Source organism: Balaenoptera borealis (assembly GCF_965194805.1).
Source record: "Balaenoptera borealis genome assembly, chromosome: 14".
NCBI classification, from domain to species: Eukaryota; Metazoa; Chordata; class Mammalia; order Artiodactyla; family Balaenopteridae; genus Balaenoptera; species Balaenoptera borealis.
In genome coordinates this window covers 7,247,466-7,266,412 of record NC_138875.1, presented here as the reverse complement: position 1 = coordinate 7,266,412, position 18,947 = coordinate 7,247,466, and the positions used below count along the sequence as shown (strand labels likewise).

General features: G+C 42.6%; 1 protein-coding gene across 2 annotated transcripts in view; it reads right to left on the bottom strand.

Annotated features, from left to right (window-relative positions):
- Window positions 1-10,615, bottom strand: part of CD226 (CD226 molecule) — a 90,481-nt gene extending 79,866 nt beyond the window's left edge. For both annotated transcript variants that reach the window (XM_082355279.1, XM_082355278.1), the window contains exons 1-2: window positions 10,543-10,615; window positions 9,900-10,238 (exon numbers count right to left, since the gene is read on the bottom strand). In XM_082355279.1, coding sequence (XP_082211405.1) covers window positions 9,900-10,238; window positions 10,543-10,588 — 385 coding nt within the window. In that variant the 5' untranslated portion in view covers window positions 10,589-10,615. The remainder of the gene's footprint in view (window positions 1-9,899; window positions 10,239-10,542) is intronic.
- Between the last annotated feature and the right edge of the window lie 8,332 nt (window positions 10,616-18,947).

The window sequence follows — 18,947 nt, the reverse complement described above, 5'->3', positions numbered from 1 at the left end:
TGTCAAGAAGAAAATTATCCTAAAGATATGCATACACCTTCAGTAAGCTATTCTGGAAACGTCAGTGTTGGTAGCATATAGGATTTCATGTAGCCTGCCAAGAAATGGAACAAATATGTTCTTAAGAGGTAATTTGCTGAAATGAGAATATTAAGTTTCTGACGTATTCTGCTAGTTAAATGGTGCACATAAATGCTCACAGAATTCATGCCCAGACATCATCCGTATTGGCCTTACTAAACCCAGCAGGTATGATGTGTATAGCTATTTACAGTGCTATGAAATGTGAATATTGCATCTCACATCTCCATCCTTAGAAAGCTTTCTATATCAATCTTCTGTGGAACATGGGTCTTTCTCTCTGGGCAGATTATGAAGAAGACTTTTTTATTTTTTAATGTAAGTTGGTTAAATAGCTTAAGTCAGGGAAACTTTTCTCACATTGAGATTTATTGGATTGTGAGTAATCTCTCAAGTGAAGCGCCAGAAGCCCCATCAGCTGAGTTATTTAATTAAAACTATTGTGGAGTAAGTAGAAGAGATGGTGCCTAGGGGAATAATTTTGCATTGATCCCTGAAGGATGGGCTTGATAGTCTTAAAATTCTTAAGGGTTTCAAAATCTTAAATGTCTTCAGAAATGTTCTCGAAGGAACAGAAAAGCTATCCTGGTTGCAACCTCCACTCCCTATAAAAGCCAAACAAAAACAAAAACCAGCAACCAAGAGCAGAGCTTAGAGACAAGTCTTCTTTCTATAAACGCTGAACCAGCTGCCCCTGGACAGCATTGGCTCAAAGAGAAAGCGGGCTGCACAGCCCTAAGCTTCTGGTCCTGAGAGCTTGACCTTTCTCCTTCTTTCTTCAGTTATTTATTTTCCTTTCGCGTCTTCGTTTTTAAATTTCCCAAATCCAGCATTTTTATCTTACAAAATTTTTTTTATCATTTTACCCTCCGTCAGGACTGTGGTCTGTCAGGATGCACATCCCCGTAAGGTCTCTTTGAAGGTCCCTGACGCCTCCCCCTAATCCTACGAGAAGTTTCCGAGAGAAGATGCGGTGAACACAGCTCCATCGCTGCTGTTCTCAACCTTTGATGAGAGGAATTTTTTAAAAAGAATCTAGAAGCCGAGACGGTCCAGGGGAGGGTCTCAGTGTGCGTGGGCCCAGCGGGTTCCGATTACCCGGAGGGGCTCTTACTCGCGAAGCCACAATCCCCGCCCCGCGCTCACACCGCACGCCAGCAGCACCCACTCTGCAGAGGAAGCGTGTTCCAGAGCCCGCGGTTGGCAGCCGCCCGAGTGCTGGGGAGAGGGGGGTTGTGGTCACAAGTGATAGAAGAGGTGCAAGTTGTCTTGATGGCTGAGGGCCGAAGGAGGAAAACCCAAGAACTGTGTGTCTCCGCTGCGCGAAGACCGTCTCCGAGGGCCACGGGGAGCCCGTGCTTCTGCTTCAGCTGTAGTTCATCCTCGAGCCAAAGCCACCCTTACGCTATGGTCATCTTGGAAATAACAATAGCTGCTCAAGGAAGGGTAGGGCTTGTGGAAGCAAACAAAACCACCACAGGCTAAGATCACAGCCAGGTGCCTCCCCTGCTCTGGACTGCCTGAGTGGGTTTCCCAACAAGTCTAGGGAAAATGTTCTCTTCTGGCTGTTGACCCGGCTGAGAAGTGGGAAAGCCTGGGCGGCCTTGCAGGGCATGGAGGTGGCACAGTGGACACAGGCCTGTGCCCTCAGGTGGACAAACAGAAAAAACTACTCTCACCAAACCCAGATGTGTATTTGTTCCTTATGTTAAACTTTACCTGCCATTCAACTGTTGAATGTAATTTTGTATATAAATCCAGTATTGCCTTGTTTCAGAGTTGTTTTTTATGTCTCCCTTTTTGATTTTTGATTACAGAGCTTTACCCCAAAGCCTGAGCACTGAATCTCATGGTGATATGTGCTCTCAAGCATCTCCTCCCTGGCTTAGCGAACAGAAAGCAACTCAATGAAAACAACCTTGGCCCGGGTTCTGGTAAGTAGTCCACTTTCCGATTCCCATTAATTTCACCCTTGAGAAGTGCAGTGACCGTAACCTTGCTTTCCACAAGTCTTAAAATGCTCTTTATCATTTGCCTTCTCTATGTACTATTTTATTTCATTAAGGAGTGAGATTTCTCAGCCTTTAAAATGTTTTTGTTTTCATCAGTCGGCTATTTCTCATTGATACTACCTAATATATTTTCTCTTCCTTAAATGAAAAACTGATGAAATATAACATTTCACAGAACCCTTTTTTATTCTCATATATGTATGTGTATAACACACAGTTATACAGATGGGGAAACTTTCATGACTTATTTCTGAGCTTGTAAGAATGGACCTTAACAGAGTTTATTATTTATTAATATTATCTATTGGTATCTATTAATAATTATTTATTAATTCTTTAAACAGTAGATATGAAAGAATTTTTTTCTTATTCTTCTACCTCACTTAAAAACAAACAAACAGGGGCTTCCCTGGTGACGCAGTGGTTGAGAGTCTGCCTGCCGGTGCAGGGGACACGGGTTTGAGCCCTGGTCTGGGAAGATCCCACATGCCACGGAGCAACTAGGCCCGTGAGCCACAATTACTGAGCCTGCGCGTCTGGAGCCTGTGCTCTGCAACAAGAGAGGCCGCGATAATGAGAGGCCCGTGCACCGCGATGAAGAGTGGACACCACTTGCCACAACTAGAGAAAGCCCTCGCACAGAAACGAAGACCCAACACAGCCATAAATAAATTTTTTAAAAATTAAACTTTAAAAAAAAAGAGACCTGCTGCTACTAGATCTTGTTTTAAAACAAACAAACAAACAAACCCAACCTCAAAGCAAAAGAGAAGCATCTGACGGGCAAAGCTGAAAGAATCCAGCAGGGACAAAACATGCTGGTATGTATTGGTGACCCATGTAACAGGAGAGTAAGAAAGACTCTTTTTCCACGGCCTCTTAGCCCTGTTTGGAATTTCCACTGACTGGCAAAGAAGGCTTTTAGACAAAGGCTTTCCCTCCATCATTTTGCACCTTTCACTAATATATAAGGTAGTGCAGTTTTCTTCTTTCCTTCTGAATTTGCGATAGATAACACACAAGCTGAAATGAGAGTATGAAAATATTCTCAAGATACATTGCAAAATACAATTGCATAACACATCTGGATTCCTATGCCTTTTGAAGCATTAAGTCAACATGTTGAAATAAACCAAGCGATGAATTTTAAACCAGAATAAACTGCATTCATTGTTGATCAATCCTATGTGTTGGCTTGCAAAGTAGGTTAAAGCAGAGCCAAAGTTATCTATTTTTTAGATAATATTTAAAGCAATTCTCCTGAATGCTACTCCGCCCAACTCCATGTCCAAATATTCTGACTTACCTCCTTCAAGGTAAACTTCAAATTCCCCCCTTTCAGGGAATCTATCCTGAGTTTCCCGGTTGAAAGTAAATTCTATCCTCTGAACTACAATAGCACTTACTCTTTACTTTATGTTATAATTTGTGATATACAACTTTTATCTCCCCTAATGCTCTGCATACTGTTTAGGGCTAAGATCATGTCTTTCTAGCTTCCCCACCACAGACATTATCTTGAATATAGTAGGTTCTCAATAAGACTTGATGAGTGAATTAATGGATAAGTGAATTCGGTCCCACAAATCAGCACACCCATTTCTACAAGCCAGATCTGGGCGACGCCCCCATTTCCAGATTTAAATAAAATTTAAATCCGGAGATGACCCCAACATTAGAAAAAAAAAAAGTAACTGGCCAGAGAAAAGCAAATACTGACATTGACGGGAATAGAGATAAGACCCACCTAAGACCGAGCATGGATGACACACAGGGAGCCTCATCCCACCCAGGAAAGAATGAAACCTTAAAAAGGAGACAGTGAGGAACAACCCGTGTCAAAGTTGAGATGGGGGGGGTTGGAGTGTGGAAGATCACAGAGTGGGAAATCTGTGTGATACAGCAACACAGAGCACCAGAATGTGTGGAGGGGACCATCTAACCCTCTCCTGTACGCATGAGCTAAGAGGAAACCCGTCTGGCTCCTACACCAGTTACGCGTCTGTCCTGCATCTCGAGTCTCCCCCGCTTCTTCCCTCCCTCCCCTCGCTATGCCCTCTCCAGTCTTTAACACGAATGCTCCCCCCACTTCGATGTGACCATCCTTCAATGCCACGGCCTCAGCTTCCGTCCCACGTACAAGTAGTTTCTTAGTGAACCATCTTCTTCACGTGCGCTGGGTGATCATCCAGACGACTCCAAAATTGGTATTTTCAATCCTGAACTTCATTATCGTTTGTCACTCCGTAATTTCAGCCATGAGCTGGTCAAAGGCTACTTTACAACTCAATGCATCTGAAACTGAACTTATTTACTCTCTTCCAAGCCAAACTGGTCTCTTAATTTCCCATCTTTTTAAGGGAAACCATCATTTTTCAGTCCCTGAATCATAAAAATTTGGAATCCTTGTTTTCCCTCTTCCAGCCCTCCAGGCCAAATCAGAATGAAGATCTTACCCTTAACTTAGATAATTACCTGTGAACTGCTCAAAATTGCAATTGTATCCTTCTTCACTGTTTTTATTAGAAATTCAATAGATTTGAGAGAAGTTTCATAAAACATTTTTAAGACAGATGGGAAACAAAACACCTGTATAAGAAAAACACCTGATTGTGAACTTGGAAGACCCTTGTATTCCTTCCTGGTTCTATCTCCTTCCTGCCTGTGCTTCAGAAATCTGCTTTCCTTAGAGTTTTACCACACGTTTGTATCTATAAGTAGCATATTGTTTAGTTGCATGTCTCTAAACTTTGAAGGAAAGGAATCATCCCCTGTGTGTTTTTTTGAAACTTGCTTTTTTCTTTCACACAATGTTCCCAAAATTCATCCCTGTTGATGAGCATCGCGATCATTCATTTGTTGGCTATCACAGTGACCTGCTGCCTTACACATTCTCAGGCATTCCTCCTACATGTGGGCAATCCCCAGAATATACAATAGAGAGAAGGATTAGGTCTTAGGAATGGGGTTCTTTAACTAGCTAATGCAATATCATTTTCCAAAATAGATGTGATGGTTAATTTTAGGTATTAATTTGGAGGGTGGTTTTGGATAAGATTAACATTTAAATTGGTGAATTTTGAGTAAGCAGATTGGCCTACATAATGTGGGTGGGCCTCATCCAATCACCTGAAGGTCTGAATACAACAAAAAGACTGGCCTCCCTGGCCTCCTTTCCGCCTGCATCTACACCATCATTGGTTTTCCTGGGTCTCCAGCCTGCTGGCCCACACTGCAGTCTCCATGATCACATGAGCCAGTTCCTCATGATAAATGTCTTTCTATACACAGACACATCCTATTGGTTCTGTTTCTCTGGAGAACTCTGAATATTACCAATACCAATAATACAGTAGATCCACCAACTTACACTCCTACCAGCAGTGGATAAGCGTTCCAATCCATAAAATAGTTGTTCACCCTGCCCCTTAAACTCTTCCCCTTCTATAAGGATGCAACTAGTTTAATCTTCTAGGTGGTGAAAAAAAGTGGTCATTATGTGTCTCCCTCTGAAAACATTCAGAGACTTCCCACAGTCTATACTGCAGGGTCAAGTTCCAACCCCATTAGGCTCAGCAACATTGGGCCGTCCCATCTTTCCAAGTTCTTCTCCGACATTCTCCTGCCGCATGGGCTTTGGCTTCTTTTTTAAACATAGGATCTACTGTATAAAACCTTACCTGGGGCCCCACAGCACCTCTGCTGTAAGAGCAGAGAGAGGGTTCCACTGTCACAGTTTCTTCCTCACCCTCAAGGCTGCCTCTCAGGTGGTGAGGGGCCCTGGAGCCCAGGTGAGACCTACCCCTCCTGGAGCTCTGTCCTCTGCATGAATCAGACTTCCTCATGCCTTCTCCACACCATCAGTTCCCCCGGAGATGCCTTTTTCTCTTCTTCCCTCACACCAGTCTCTCTATGCTAAAAAATTCCTGGTACAAACTATTATGTATTAAATAAGCTACAAGGATATATTGTACAACACAGGGAATATAGCCAATATTTGATAATGACCATAAATGGAGTATAAGCTTTAAAAATTGTGAATCGCCACATTGTATATCCGTAACTTATATAATATTGTACAGCAAATCTACTTCAATTTTTTTTTTTAATTGTTCACGTTCACTCTGTTGGTGTCAAGCTCCCCTTCCTCTCATTTCTGGCTCTTTGGAAACACCAGCTGGTTTCATCCTGGTGCTGCGGCTTGGCAGCTCAGCAACCTTGAGTTGGTTAATGACCCTGAACTTCAGTTTCCTCAGCTGTATAATGTGAGCATGCTAATCTCCCACCTGGTGTTTCACAAGCATTAAACGAGAGGACAGGCATTTACTTCACACACAGTAGGCACCTAATCAGAGTTAGCTAGCAGAGTTTTTGGGGTGCATCATACATTTGGGAGGACATTTCCATAAATATAACTACATTTGCCTTAAGTGACTAGTAAAGCCAGAGACACATGGGTTACGGTAATTTTCTCCACAACCCCACTTCCACCGCAAACTCTGCCATGAAAGGGCTACCTTTGAAATGTCACCTCTCAAGTCGCCTCAGCATATTTTTCCATGAGGCAGTGAAATAAATGCAGCCATTCTTGCCATTAAATGATCTAAATCAGTTACTGATTAAGAAATGCCAGTTCTGAAGGTAACACATGTTTTAACATAATTTTGCATTAACAATATCATTTATCCAGAATAAGACATCCAATTTGCTCTTCAACTCTGGGCTGAAAACTCAAGGGGGAGGGAGGCCAAAAGGACAAGCAATGATGGATGTCTCCTCATTCAAGGGTCCCCGCCGGCTCCTATGCCCCCTAAGCTGGCACTTTCCATCCTGTAATTGCAACTCTATCCAATGGACACAAACGAAGTCTGAGAACTTGAACAGATTACTAGACCTTACTTCCCTTCAGTGTCCTCACTCGAAAATCAAGGTTACGTCCACAGCCAAGTGTGCAGGGGGCGTTAAACGAGAAGACCTAGGTAAGGTACTGATCAAGTTCCTCACACATCATCAGCTTTCAGTGAACAGGAGAAATCAGTATATTTAGAGAGCATGTGGCTCAATTCCTTCACCTTTTTGAAGATCTTAACGATCTATTATATAGATTAAGATTTCCGGATTCCAAGTCCAATCTTTCACTGTGAAATAGATCAACTCCCCCTTTATGTTATACAAGCATGTAACATTTGTAGATCCTGATATGTTGTTAATATAGCACACATGGAAGAATTTAAGTATATTTAAGGTTAATTTAGTATATTTAAGGTTAAGTATATTTAAGTATATTTAATGTAAATACAGCTACTATATTTTATAAATTCACTACCTTTCTTAGTTTTAAAAAAAAATGAAGCTCTCCAAATCTCAAAAGTGAATGAAATACTCTCACTGGCTGGTTAATGCAATCTATTCTTTAAAAATATAAATGATCAAAAACAACAGCAAAATATGTTTAAGAATACCATCAGATTCTAATCTGAACTAGATGGAGAGTTGGCTGCCCCTTTCTTGGTGACTGACTGAAAATCTCACCACTGTTTTTGAAAAAGCCCCATGAGGCAGAGATCTCCCTTTTCCTATCCTCAAAATAATAACAGGAGAAATAAATCTGGATGATAAAATTAAGAAAGTATTGCCAAAATCATTCATACATGATGCTAATAATCCTTCTTTGGTGTGGCAACCATAATTTAGTTCTCAATAATTTAGTGCTACCCTCTATCCTAAACCTTCACAAGAGGTCAAGCTACCTGTTTTTGTTTTGTTTTGCTTTTAATAAAAATTGCATATGTTTAGGGCATATACAACAAAATGATATGTGGAATGATTACTATAGTCAAGCTAATTTACACATCTTCTCCCCATATAGTTACCATTTTTTGGTGATAAGAGCACCTGAAATCTACTCTCTTAGCAAATTTCCAGTGTTCAAGACAATGATATTAACTATCATTAATGTCTTCATGCTGTACATTGGGTCTCTAGACTTGTTCATCCTGCATAACTTCAACTCTGTACTCTGACCAACATCTATCTCCCCCGTTCCCCACCTCCCCACCCTGGTAACCACCGTTCTATCTGTTTTCTTTTTTTCCTTCTTTTTTTTTTATTGGGGTATAGTTGTTTTACAATGCTGTGTTAGTTTCTACTGTACAGTGGAGTTCCTTGTGCTATACAGCAGGTTCTTATTAGTTATCTATCTTATACATATTAGTGTATATATGTATATATGTACAATATCTTCTTTAGCCATTCCTCTGTTGATGGACATTTTTGTTTTTTTAATACTTTAATTTTACTGGAGTATAGTTGATTTACAATGTTGTGTTAGTTTCAGGTGTACCTGTTTTCAATTGGTTGTTCTTTACAGAAATCGGAATACCCAATTTGGGACCCAAACTACAAAAGCTCACCACACGAGGCAGGGTGGGGAGGGGCATCTATCTCTGGCCATGGTGGCTCAGGCCACGTGCCAAACAGCTCACACCTAAGACCCTTCCCGTCCTCTCCGCCACCTGCATGGCTAATCAGAGTGGACTATACACTGAAGACGCGCAAACAGCATTTCACAGGTGGCTGCACACACAGCAAATGAGATCCCGAGGGGCAAAAGGGAGTCTGTAATAAGTAAGTACTTAGCTGAAGAGATTTTGCTAATGGACACTCTGTAAGCCTCACCCATATACACAGAATTATTATTGAGCTTAGGTACACCTAAAGAGAAAGGGAAAACTAACACATGGGAATTTTTCTTACTTCCTGATCATTAGATATTCCTTATATAGTACTTTAAATTGTTCTTTTATAATACAGATTTCTTAAAAAGAAAGCACTATATCAGGTGGTATTTGATGTGCTCTGCTGGATGTCTATTTGGGATATAATTTGAGAGACACCAGACAAGAAACACACAGTCCCAAATTATTTCTTTCCCGAGACTATCTCTGACAACTAAAACTTTCATCACTAGTCATTTTGTATCAAAAGCCTAGGAAATAATAATAGTGACAGTAATAATAACACCTACCATTCCCCGACTACCATGGGCTAAGTTCCTTACATATAAGATCCCTAAACCATTCAACAAAGAGAATGGTATTATTAACTCAATTTACTGTTCAGGAACCTGAGATTCAGAGGGACTGAGCAGCCAATATAAGGTTATAAAGGAAGTAAAGGCTATAAAACCCAAGTTTTTCCAACATACCACACCCAATCCATGTGGCTATTACTTGTAGGACTAACTAAGCGTCAAAGCACAATCACTGGTAGACATGGCAGGAAATACTTCAAGAGATCATTCGATTCTTTCTGAAATGATAGCTTGCAATTTCTGAAGCATCTTCTCTAGTGAAACTTGGATGAAGCTAAAAACAGAGCCAGTGCTTGAACTCTGCCTAGGATTCACTAATAAACCCAGATTTGGTGTTACAGAAAGGACTCTGAACAAGCAGGGTTGGAAGCAAAAGGAAATGGGACTACATCACAGGAGGTGTCTGATCCCTGAACCCAAACATTGCCAACATCAGCTTAATCTAGGTTCAAGCTCTCATTAAGACAAGATAAAGCCTGTGCTTTCTCCCATGACATTCGAATTCAAGAGACGCTTCTTCTACTCGGAAATGATAGCACATTAAGAAAAATGGAATTGATTCACAGTATTATTTCTTTGAAACAATAATATAGAATCTAGAAATGGAATTGGAAAATGGCACAAATATGATAAAGCATTTCACAGCTTCTACCTGGTCTTTACAGAAACAAATATTGTAGATGGGTAAAAAGGTAAATAAAAATTTCACTTACCTGATGGAACCACCTGTATCACCTTTTCCCAGGTTCCATGTGGGAAAGTATGAAGAAAGCAGGAATAGAAGCCAACGTCCACCTCAGAGGCATTATGGAAGGACAAGGTCATATCGTTAGAGGCCGTGGTTGAATTTGAAAAGTAAACCCTATCAGCGTACGGCTCTCTTATGATCACACGGTAAGTAGGGTTGAAAATGGCTATGGACTCTCTCTCCAGTGTCTTGATCTTGAACCACTCCATCTGGGTTAAAGTGTCCTTTGATGGATACACACATTCTAGGGCCATATTCTTAGCAAGTTTAACAGTTGTGTCCCAAAATATCTCTTCACATCGAGCTGAAAGACACACCATCATGTGATCATGTGAATTCAATTAGACCTGATGATTGAAACACCAAACAGACATCTGAAGCTTACTCTAGACCTAGCAAGATAGTAAACTGAGATCATGGTAAAGGCTAACAGTTTCTACCTTAGTCTAAAAAGGTTTCCACTGCTGATAATTGGTATTTACAACTTGTAGTTTTTCTGAACAAGTGAGAAATTATCTAAGCCAACTAAGAGCATTATAAATTCTGAACATGTCACACTATAAGACTAAAAAAGGAGTAAATTCTTTAAATGAAGACATTATCTTTACCTTTGTATACATAAAGAATAGCCAAGAGGAAAGTAAGGTAATCCATCTCTGGAACCTGTTTGGGAGGCCAGTCTAGAGAAAGACAATTTTATAATGTCACATTGAGAGCCCCAGCACGGTGCACTGTTTCCTTCCTCTCAGATCCTATCAGCAGTGTCTTCTTTATCTGAAGTATGAACACAGGAAAAAGGTCTTAGCTTCAAAGTCAGGTTTGCCCTCGTACAAAGATGGGCAGATTTGAGTTACTTCTCTCTCGGGGAAATAGCTTATTTTCGAGCTTTCATTTTCTACAAAGATTCATTCATTTGAACAAACATTCTCTGAGTGCATGCTCTGGGCCCAACTCTGCTCTAGGCGATGAGGATACAGCAATAAATTAAAAAAAAAATATCCTTGCCATAATAGAACTTACATTCTAGTGGGAGGAGGCATAAAATAAAATAAAGAAGGACAAAATAGAGTTAGGTGGTAAGTGCATGAAGAAAAACAAAGCAGGAGAGTGGGGACCGGGATGGGGTGGTAGTGTTTCCCCCTGGATAGGAGAGCTGGGGAGTCTGCACTGAGAATGTGACATTGGGGCAGAGTCTACAGGGCACGGGGAGGGGCCTGCAGCTCCACCAGCATGGACGGCCCACGGGGCATGGCCTTCCTGTCACCTCTGCCTCTTCGCTGACCTCAGGCATTTGCTTTGGGGGTGATGAAGGGACTGCTGAAGGCCCTCCAGATTCCAAAGTATCATGGCTCAGGGAATATACAAATCCACCATTATCGTTGATTTTTTTAAACTTTTTATTTTGAAATAATTGTGCAGTCACAGGAATTTGCAGAAATAGTACAGAGAGGATCTATGTACCCTTCACCTAATTTCCCCCATGGTTCCATCTTACATAATCTTAGGTGCGTCATTGCTCCCTTCCCTCTCTTATAAAATAACAGTTCAGTTTCCTAAGAACTTGCTGGGAACGTATAACCATGTCAGCATAAAAATATATTATTGCCTCTGTAACAAGAGGCAACAATGTAAGAATGCATTTGACCCCTGATGAGAGGGTCAAAATAAAAGGGGGGTAAAAATTGAGAAAAGGGGGAGCACGCACCACTAAAGACAACTTTGCCTAATGCTGACTCTGAGCCTATGTGATTCCATCCAAAAGTTCACCAGCAGGTGTCCTCTCCTTAACAACAGTATCCAATGTGGGAACTTTCTCAGGAAACATGAAATCAAATATGAAATAAAAAATGTAATGATAATCAGAACAAAATTATAATGTGTCCATATAATAACATATAGTGCTACCTTATGGTTACAAAGAATTCTATTTTCCAAAACCTTTCACATCTATATTATCTGTGCCTATAACAGCTCTGTGATATAGTCAGATGAAGTAACTCTCATCTCTGTTTTGTAAGTAATTTAATGAAACAATTTGATGAAAATTTTACTGAGCTCTACCAGGTACCCTGCTTAGGTCCTGGAGACACAAGCATGAGAAAGACACAGTCTCTGCCCTCTAGTCATGTATAAAGTATTGGGTCAGGTAGATTAAAGGAGCAATTCGTTATAATAAAACTAGATCATTTCTTTGATCAAGTTTTACAACATCCCAGAGAGGAACAATTCATTCTAACAGATTTGGGGAAGATTTTGTAAAAAAAAAAAAAAAAAAGTGCACCACATCCTGGGCCTTCAACCTGAATGAGACTTTCCAAGTAGAGAAATGAGAAGAGGAGATAAAGGTGCATAACACACGGGGCATTTTCAGGAAATGATGTGATTACCGTCTAGTGGGTGGGAAGGGACAAAAATGAAATTGGGTCTTGTTTGAAAGTGTCTTGAATGACATCCATAAGGGAGTTCAAACTTGACATCTTGCTTACATCTGTCACTCCAGCACCAAGCACGATTCCTGGGACATGTGTCTATGGCATAAGCAATAACAGCTCTAGGAGGAACTTGTTTTAAAAAATCATTGTAGCTGGAGCCATTGGGAGGAGATGGGGACAGACAATGACAAGAGATTAGATTGTGTAGATAGATAGGATGAAGATTTTCTGATACAATTCTAAGAGCAAGTGGAAGCTGTTGGGGGCTTTTAGGCACCAGAATTACATGATCTGATTTAAATTCTTAGAAAGAGAGCCGAGCATCACCCATTTCCCTCTCCTCACTGCTAAAAAAAACCTGTTTTGGTTTGGGCATCCACTTCTCCCAAACCACTGGGATATTATGACAAATCTGAGCCATTCCACTGACAACTATGACTAATTTGGGGGCTGGAGGTGGAGAAGCCAAGCGTGGACTGAGTAGATCCAATCAGAGTCAAGGAAATTATATTTCAATTCAGAAAGACAGAAAGACCCTCAGTGAATGCCCGCCCCCCCCCCCCCCCCACTGGGAGTAAGGACTCAGGAATGTGGGAGGATTACTGGAAAACAGGTGCTCATTGATAATAACTTGTAGTAACCCCTTCATTCGCAAGGCACCAAAGTCAGCGTAGCTAAAGGATGAAGAAAGCAGAAGGGCACTTGCATTCTGATATGTCTAAACTCAAAGGACATAGAGGTCTCAGATGTGAACGAAAGGTGCAGAAAGACATGGGACTGAAGATAAAGTTCAGCTGTTACAACTTTGCTAAGGATGAGCCCTATTTATCAACGTCTAACCAAAGGCAAACAGAGACTGGTCCGGAGCTATTTTTGTTGTGTAGGCAGCCATTTTTTGCATGATTTATGAAGGGATTTTGGCTCAAGGTTTTTTTTCTAATAGAGCTGTCTGTATAAAAGAGCTTCATCCTCAAGGATGGCATTAATCAAGATATTCCTGGATTTCTCTACTGTTGAATACGTCTCAGCAAATCTCCGAAGTGACTTCGTCTCACAAGTTCACCTGGGTTGGGTGCCCCTAGGTGGCCTGGGCTGGGTGCCCCTCTTCAGACCTGCTGCTTCCTCTCCTGGCTGTCCTTACAGACCTTCTCCACCTCCTCAGCCACACCGCTCTGCCCTCTGTGAGATGTTCTGCTTTCCCGGATGCCGGTGCCCTTTCTGAAACTGGGAGGATCCTAGTCTCCACTCGGTTCCCCAAGCCAGCACTCCCCAGCCCGCGCTGAGACTCCTGCTGTGTCTGGGAGCCCATTCCTGCTCCCACATCTTTCCTCCCCAGCTTGGACAGCTGTCCACATGCTGGGAAGCCGAGGCCTGTGAAAAAGAAAACCCGGGCTAAGCCCTGAGAACAAGCCGCTGGGCCGGAAGGGTCACAGCTGTGTGGTCCTTAGTCCCCTCCCTTGTTTTTAGAGGCAGACCTGATGGTGCCCGTGGCTGGGAGGTCTGGGCTGCTCAGAGGCTCCTGCTTCCAGGGGGTGCAGGTGGTCCAGGTTTCCCCTCCCTGCCTCACAGCATCTTCTTAAGAGAATCTTTCCAACCAGGGCCTGTGGCGAGTCACAGACCTGCCCCCAGGACAGGTTCCACTGCCGCTGAGGGGCCATAAAAACTTACTTCCATTCAAAGAAGAGACTTTAGTTCAGCCTCAGGGGGATCCTCCAGAACAAGCCAGCCCACTGTCCCATTGCTGGAAATAGTTTAGCTGGAACTCAGACATGCCCGTTTGTCTACGTGTCTACGGCTGTTTCTGTGCCACTCTGAGGAGCTGCAGCAGAGCCCACGTGGCCTGCAGAGCCAGAAGTATTAACCTTCTGGCCCTTCGCAGAAAAAGTTCACCAGCCCTTGCTTAGGGTTATTTATACCTGGAGAGCGAACCTTTATTACTGAAGTTCATCCTTGCTCAGGCTTACTTGAAGGAAGGTAGTTTAAGCCTGATAGCCCGAGACTGGTAAAAGAGCTAAATTTTCTTATTCTCAAGACCCAAACTATCAGATTTTCCCAGGAACAGATTGAGAAAAAGGACTTTATGCAACACCCTTTTACTAAACTATGCCCATCAGTAAACGTACAGGTTCATAGAGATCAACCATTCATTAAAGCTTTTCCCCGCAGCTCCCCTCCTGCTTTACCTACTGGTCATCTTCCTGTATCCACAGCCCGAACTCCCACCCACTAATAATTTTAAAAGTGTGAACTTGGTCACGTCCAGTTCTTTTTCCTAGAAGGTTACTAACCTTGAGATGTGAGCGCTCTGCACGCTCTGACTCTTCTTTCCCGGTGTGTGTCTTGGTTAAGGGCTTCCTGTTTACCGTGGCCTCTTGGCCTCACCCCCTTTCGGTCAAGGCCATCTCCCTGGCTGTGCTCATCCCCTAGTTGGCATCTTGGGACCAGCTGGGGGCGTTCGTCCTATGCCCTCTCCACCAGAGCTCCCTCAGGTCGGAGCTGGAGTAAATCACTAATATTTCACTAAGGAGGATTAAAACCATTCAAGAAGTGTCCCTGCTTCTGGAAGCATCTTTACCGTTTTAGCTTCTCAGACTCATTCCCAACTCAGACATACTTCTGTCCTTCTCTTTGCCCCACCTAAGCTTCTACAATCTGAAAGGATGTACTTTCACTGTGAATGTTCTAACTCTGAACTGAAACTACACACAAAAAACTTGAAATTGGTTACTTTGCCTTTTCTTCCCCATTTGTTTTCCTGCCAATCAAAGCACTTCAGAGTCAGAAGTCTCTGAAGTGCAGGAAGCTTATCTCTGCCCATATCTCAGGGTGTTTGAATCCTACCTCCTAGATACTCTTTTCGGTGTTGTTTTCTGACTCTCTGATTCTCTGACACAAAAAGCACACACGTTGGTGGTTTCCTAAGAACTGTCCCCCACAAGTCTATCAGCTTCTTTGTCCCAGACATGCAATAGTTTCTAGGTTGTTCCAGAGGACAGCAGAGTTAGTTTTACTTATCCTTTTGATGTACTAGGGAATGGAGGTTAAACCACCATGAAGGGCTGTGGCTGAAGTTGAGTTCATGCAATTCCTGGAAATACTGGGGAGAAAAGATGGCATCTGACAGAAGAGAAGCCACTTGCTGGGGTCTAACCTGCCCCAAACACTGAACGACAGGTCACACACTCGGGCTGGCCTCTTCTGCACACCGTGTATGCCTGAAAGCATGCAAAAGACCTTGAAGTGCTGCCTTGTGTCACACAAATATCTTCTGAGCACTTAATTGTGGGACAGAGGAGGCTTCCTAAAACACCTGCCTGACTTGTGTCACTCCCTTCAAGGCCTCACCATCCTCAAAAGAATATCCAACTTCTTACTGACTTACAAGGCCAGATGCACTTGACTCTGCTGTTTTTTCCTGTCTTACACCTTACATCTTTGCTCACTCCCTTCCTTCGCTCCAGACCCACCTAATAGTTTGGGCTTAAAGGTGCTGCTTACCTAAAAAATGAAGGTGGTTTACTGATCTCATGCAGCCCAGAGAGCAGCTCTGAATGGAAACCAGGATCCCTTCAAAGATTTCAAAACAAATGTATCTCTGCTGGGACCAGAGGGGGATCTGCTGCGTTCCTTCATAACAGCAAGAATATCTGCACAGGTGTTGCCGTTCTGATACAATCAGTCTTGAAATGATAATAAGCAACAAACCATTCAGGAAACCAATACAGAACTTTTTCATCAGAGTTCCCTCTGGCTAACGAGTGAGTTAGAGAAAGAAGTAACCAGATCTGTGGCGGAAGCTCGGCTCACCGGAGAAGTCAGTCAACCTCACTGAGGAAGAATATCAAGAATATGGCTAAGCAAAGGGAAGAGGCCTCCTGGAGGAGAAAAAGGTGCTTTGAGCAACTGTGGGACATGAAATACTCTCTTACTTCACTGAAAGGGCTTTCTTTGTCTTATGTGAATGGTTTACCATCTTTTCAACACTAACATCTAAACTCCTGTGTCACCCGATGTTCTAGTCGGCCAGGATTGGGTAGATGTTTCACATACATGTAAAATGCTCTCCCTTAATTAAGTTGCATCAAATAAAGTGTAATTAGGTCTCATGGAAAACGGTTTTTCAGAAATGGGTAGACAGTGAATGGTGGCTCTGCAAGTCAGGTTGTCAGCCTCTTTTTAATAAACCCAGAACTAATTTGGGTTTAAACGAAAGAATTACCGATGTTCAGCATATGACAACAGTGACATTTCAGCACAACAGGCAAAGAACTCAGTGTCTACTGTAGGGTGTTAGTGAAAGTGACTGGCTATTGGGAAAAGCTGCAGTCGGCACCCACCCCCCCACCCCACCCCGTGGACGTCTGCCACCCCCGGGCAGCAGGACCTCCCCACGCCCACCAGAGGGCCCGCACAGCTAGTGTCTGGGTGGGGGACCTAGACTCTTGCCAACACATTTATTGCATCGGAATCCAAATCCAAAGCTCGAGGATTCAAAGCAGGGTATCAGCAGGGCCCCAGGGGTCCGTTCTGGCCAGAGGTCGGCAGGGCTGCAACCCCACCAATATGCCCAAGACAGCAGCACACAGGCTCTGCCAGCAGCAGGGGAGCTGGGTGTCCCCGTGGGGGGGCGGCAGGGCCTGTGCCGGCTGCAGGGATGTCTTCACAGGCCTGTGGGGGCGGCGCTGGGGGAACTGTGGCCGGCCTAGTGGCACGCAGCCAGTGCCCCCCAACTCACACCCATTCGTTCTGTGACCTGCTCCGCGTCCCTTGTCCCTTCAAGTTGCTTCCTTCTCACCTTAGACAGAAGTACCTTGGAAAGTTACAACTAAGGACCCTGATCACTACACTCAACTGTCACAGCAGCACACATTTCAAAGGTATTAATAATTCGGAAAAGAAAAATATTCTAAAAAAGGGGAGAACATGTTTTATAAGCTTGAGGGTAGAGATGGATTTCTGGTTTTGAGATTACATACATTTAGAATATGTATATATATAAATATATTAAGGTACACATTTTAAGATGTATATATATATATGTGTGTGTGTGTGTGTATATATATATATATATATATATATATATATATATATATATATATATATATACACACACATATATAATGCCAAAGCCAGGGAAAATGTGATAGCTTTTCCTGCATAAAAACTTAAAACTCTGGCGTGGCAAATATCACACACTAACAAAGCAAAAGGCAGGACAATCAGGAGAGGGATGACACAGAAGTATAGTATTTTCTAAGTGCAAAGTACTTAAATATCAATGACAAAAAGAAATCCCACAAATGTCCCAATAGAAAACAGGCAATGGATGCTAAACATCAATTCACATAAGAAGGACTACAGATAGAAAAATGTAAAAAGCTATTTAATCTCACCAGTTGTAATAAATGAAATGAATGAATAAATAAAAATGAAAACAATGACAAATTAATTTTTGCATGTCAAATATGTAAATATACACATGAAAAGAATGATAGTGACCATTGTTAACAAGAGCAGATGGAAACACAAATGCCAGATGCTGTGAGTGCAAATGCACACAGGTACACATTTTCTACGCAGAAGAGTTAAGATATGACTTATTGTATCCTCTGACCCAGCAAGGTCACCACAAGATATTTATCCTAAAGAACAATAAATTTAGCAAAGATCTGTGTTTAAAAATGGAAATGTTTATTACAGCATTATTTCTATTAATGAAGACTGGAAACAATCTGCATGCCTTTCTCTAGTGGACTGGCTCAATTAATTGCGCTAAGTCCATAGGCTGGGATGCTCTTCGGCTCTTTAATGGTCATGCAGATCTCTATTTAGACATGCAAAATGTCTGTAATATACCAAGTGAAGAACTTTTTTCAACACACATCCACTCATAAAAATAAGACAGCAAATGAGCCATTCTGAAAAGTTCTACCCAGACTGGGAGCCCACACCCTCTCCTCACCTGGTGTGGCATTGCTGGGCCTAGCAGGCAGCACCCAGGACTCCACTGGCCACTGTCTTTTTCTTCCTCCTCTGTTGATCAACCTCTCCTCTCCTGATGGTCTCAAGGTTTCAAGGAAATAAATACCTGCACACACATTTTCAGGACTCCTGACCTGAGTATCAGGCCCAGGGAAGTACTAAGTTCCTCTTTGGGAATTGGTTCTAAAGACCCCAGGAAGCAGCAGACAGCCACTGCCCATGGACGGATGGGGACTTGCAGATAGTCACTATCTCTTCTCCGCAGCCATCCCCTGACAGAGCTCATTCCTTTCTCCTCTGCATCCCACGTTACTCTGTGCTGCTGCTATGTGATAACACTCCCTCTGCATTATGGTTAGTCAGTGAGAGAGAGTGAGAGTTACTCCCCTATAAACAAGAGAGTATGGGCTTTGCAAAGAGACTTATGTTCAAATCCTGATCCATTTTGGACTAGCCGCGGGGCCTCCAGCTCCCAGGACTTTGATGACAGCACAGACCCTGCCAGCCCCAGTGGAGCACCCAGGCTGGCAAACCCCACCCTCATGTTATCCCAGCCAAGTGCCCTCCACCCAGATGGGGAATTTCAGACACAAAGCTCT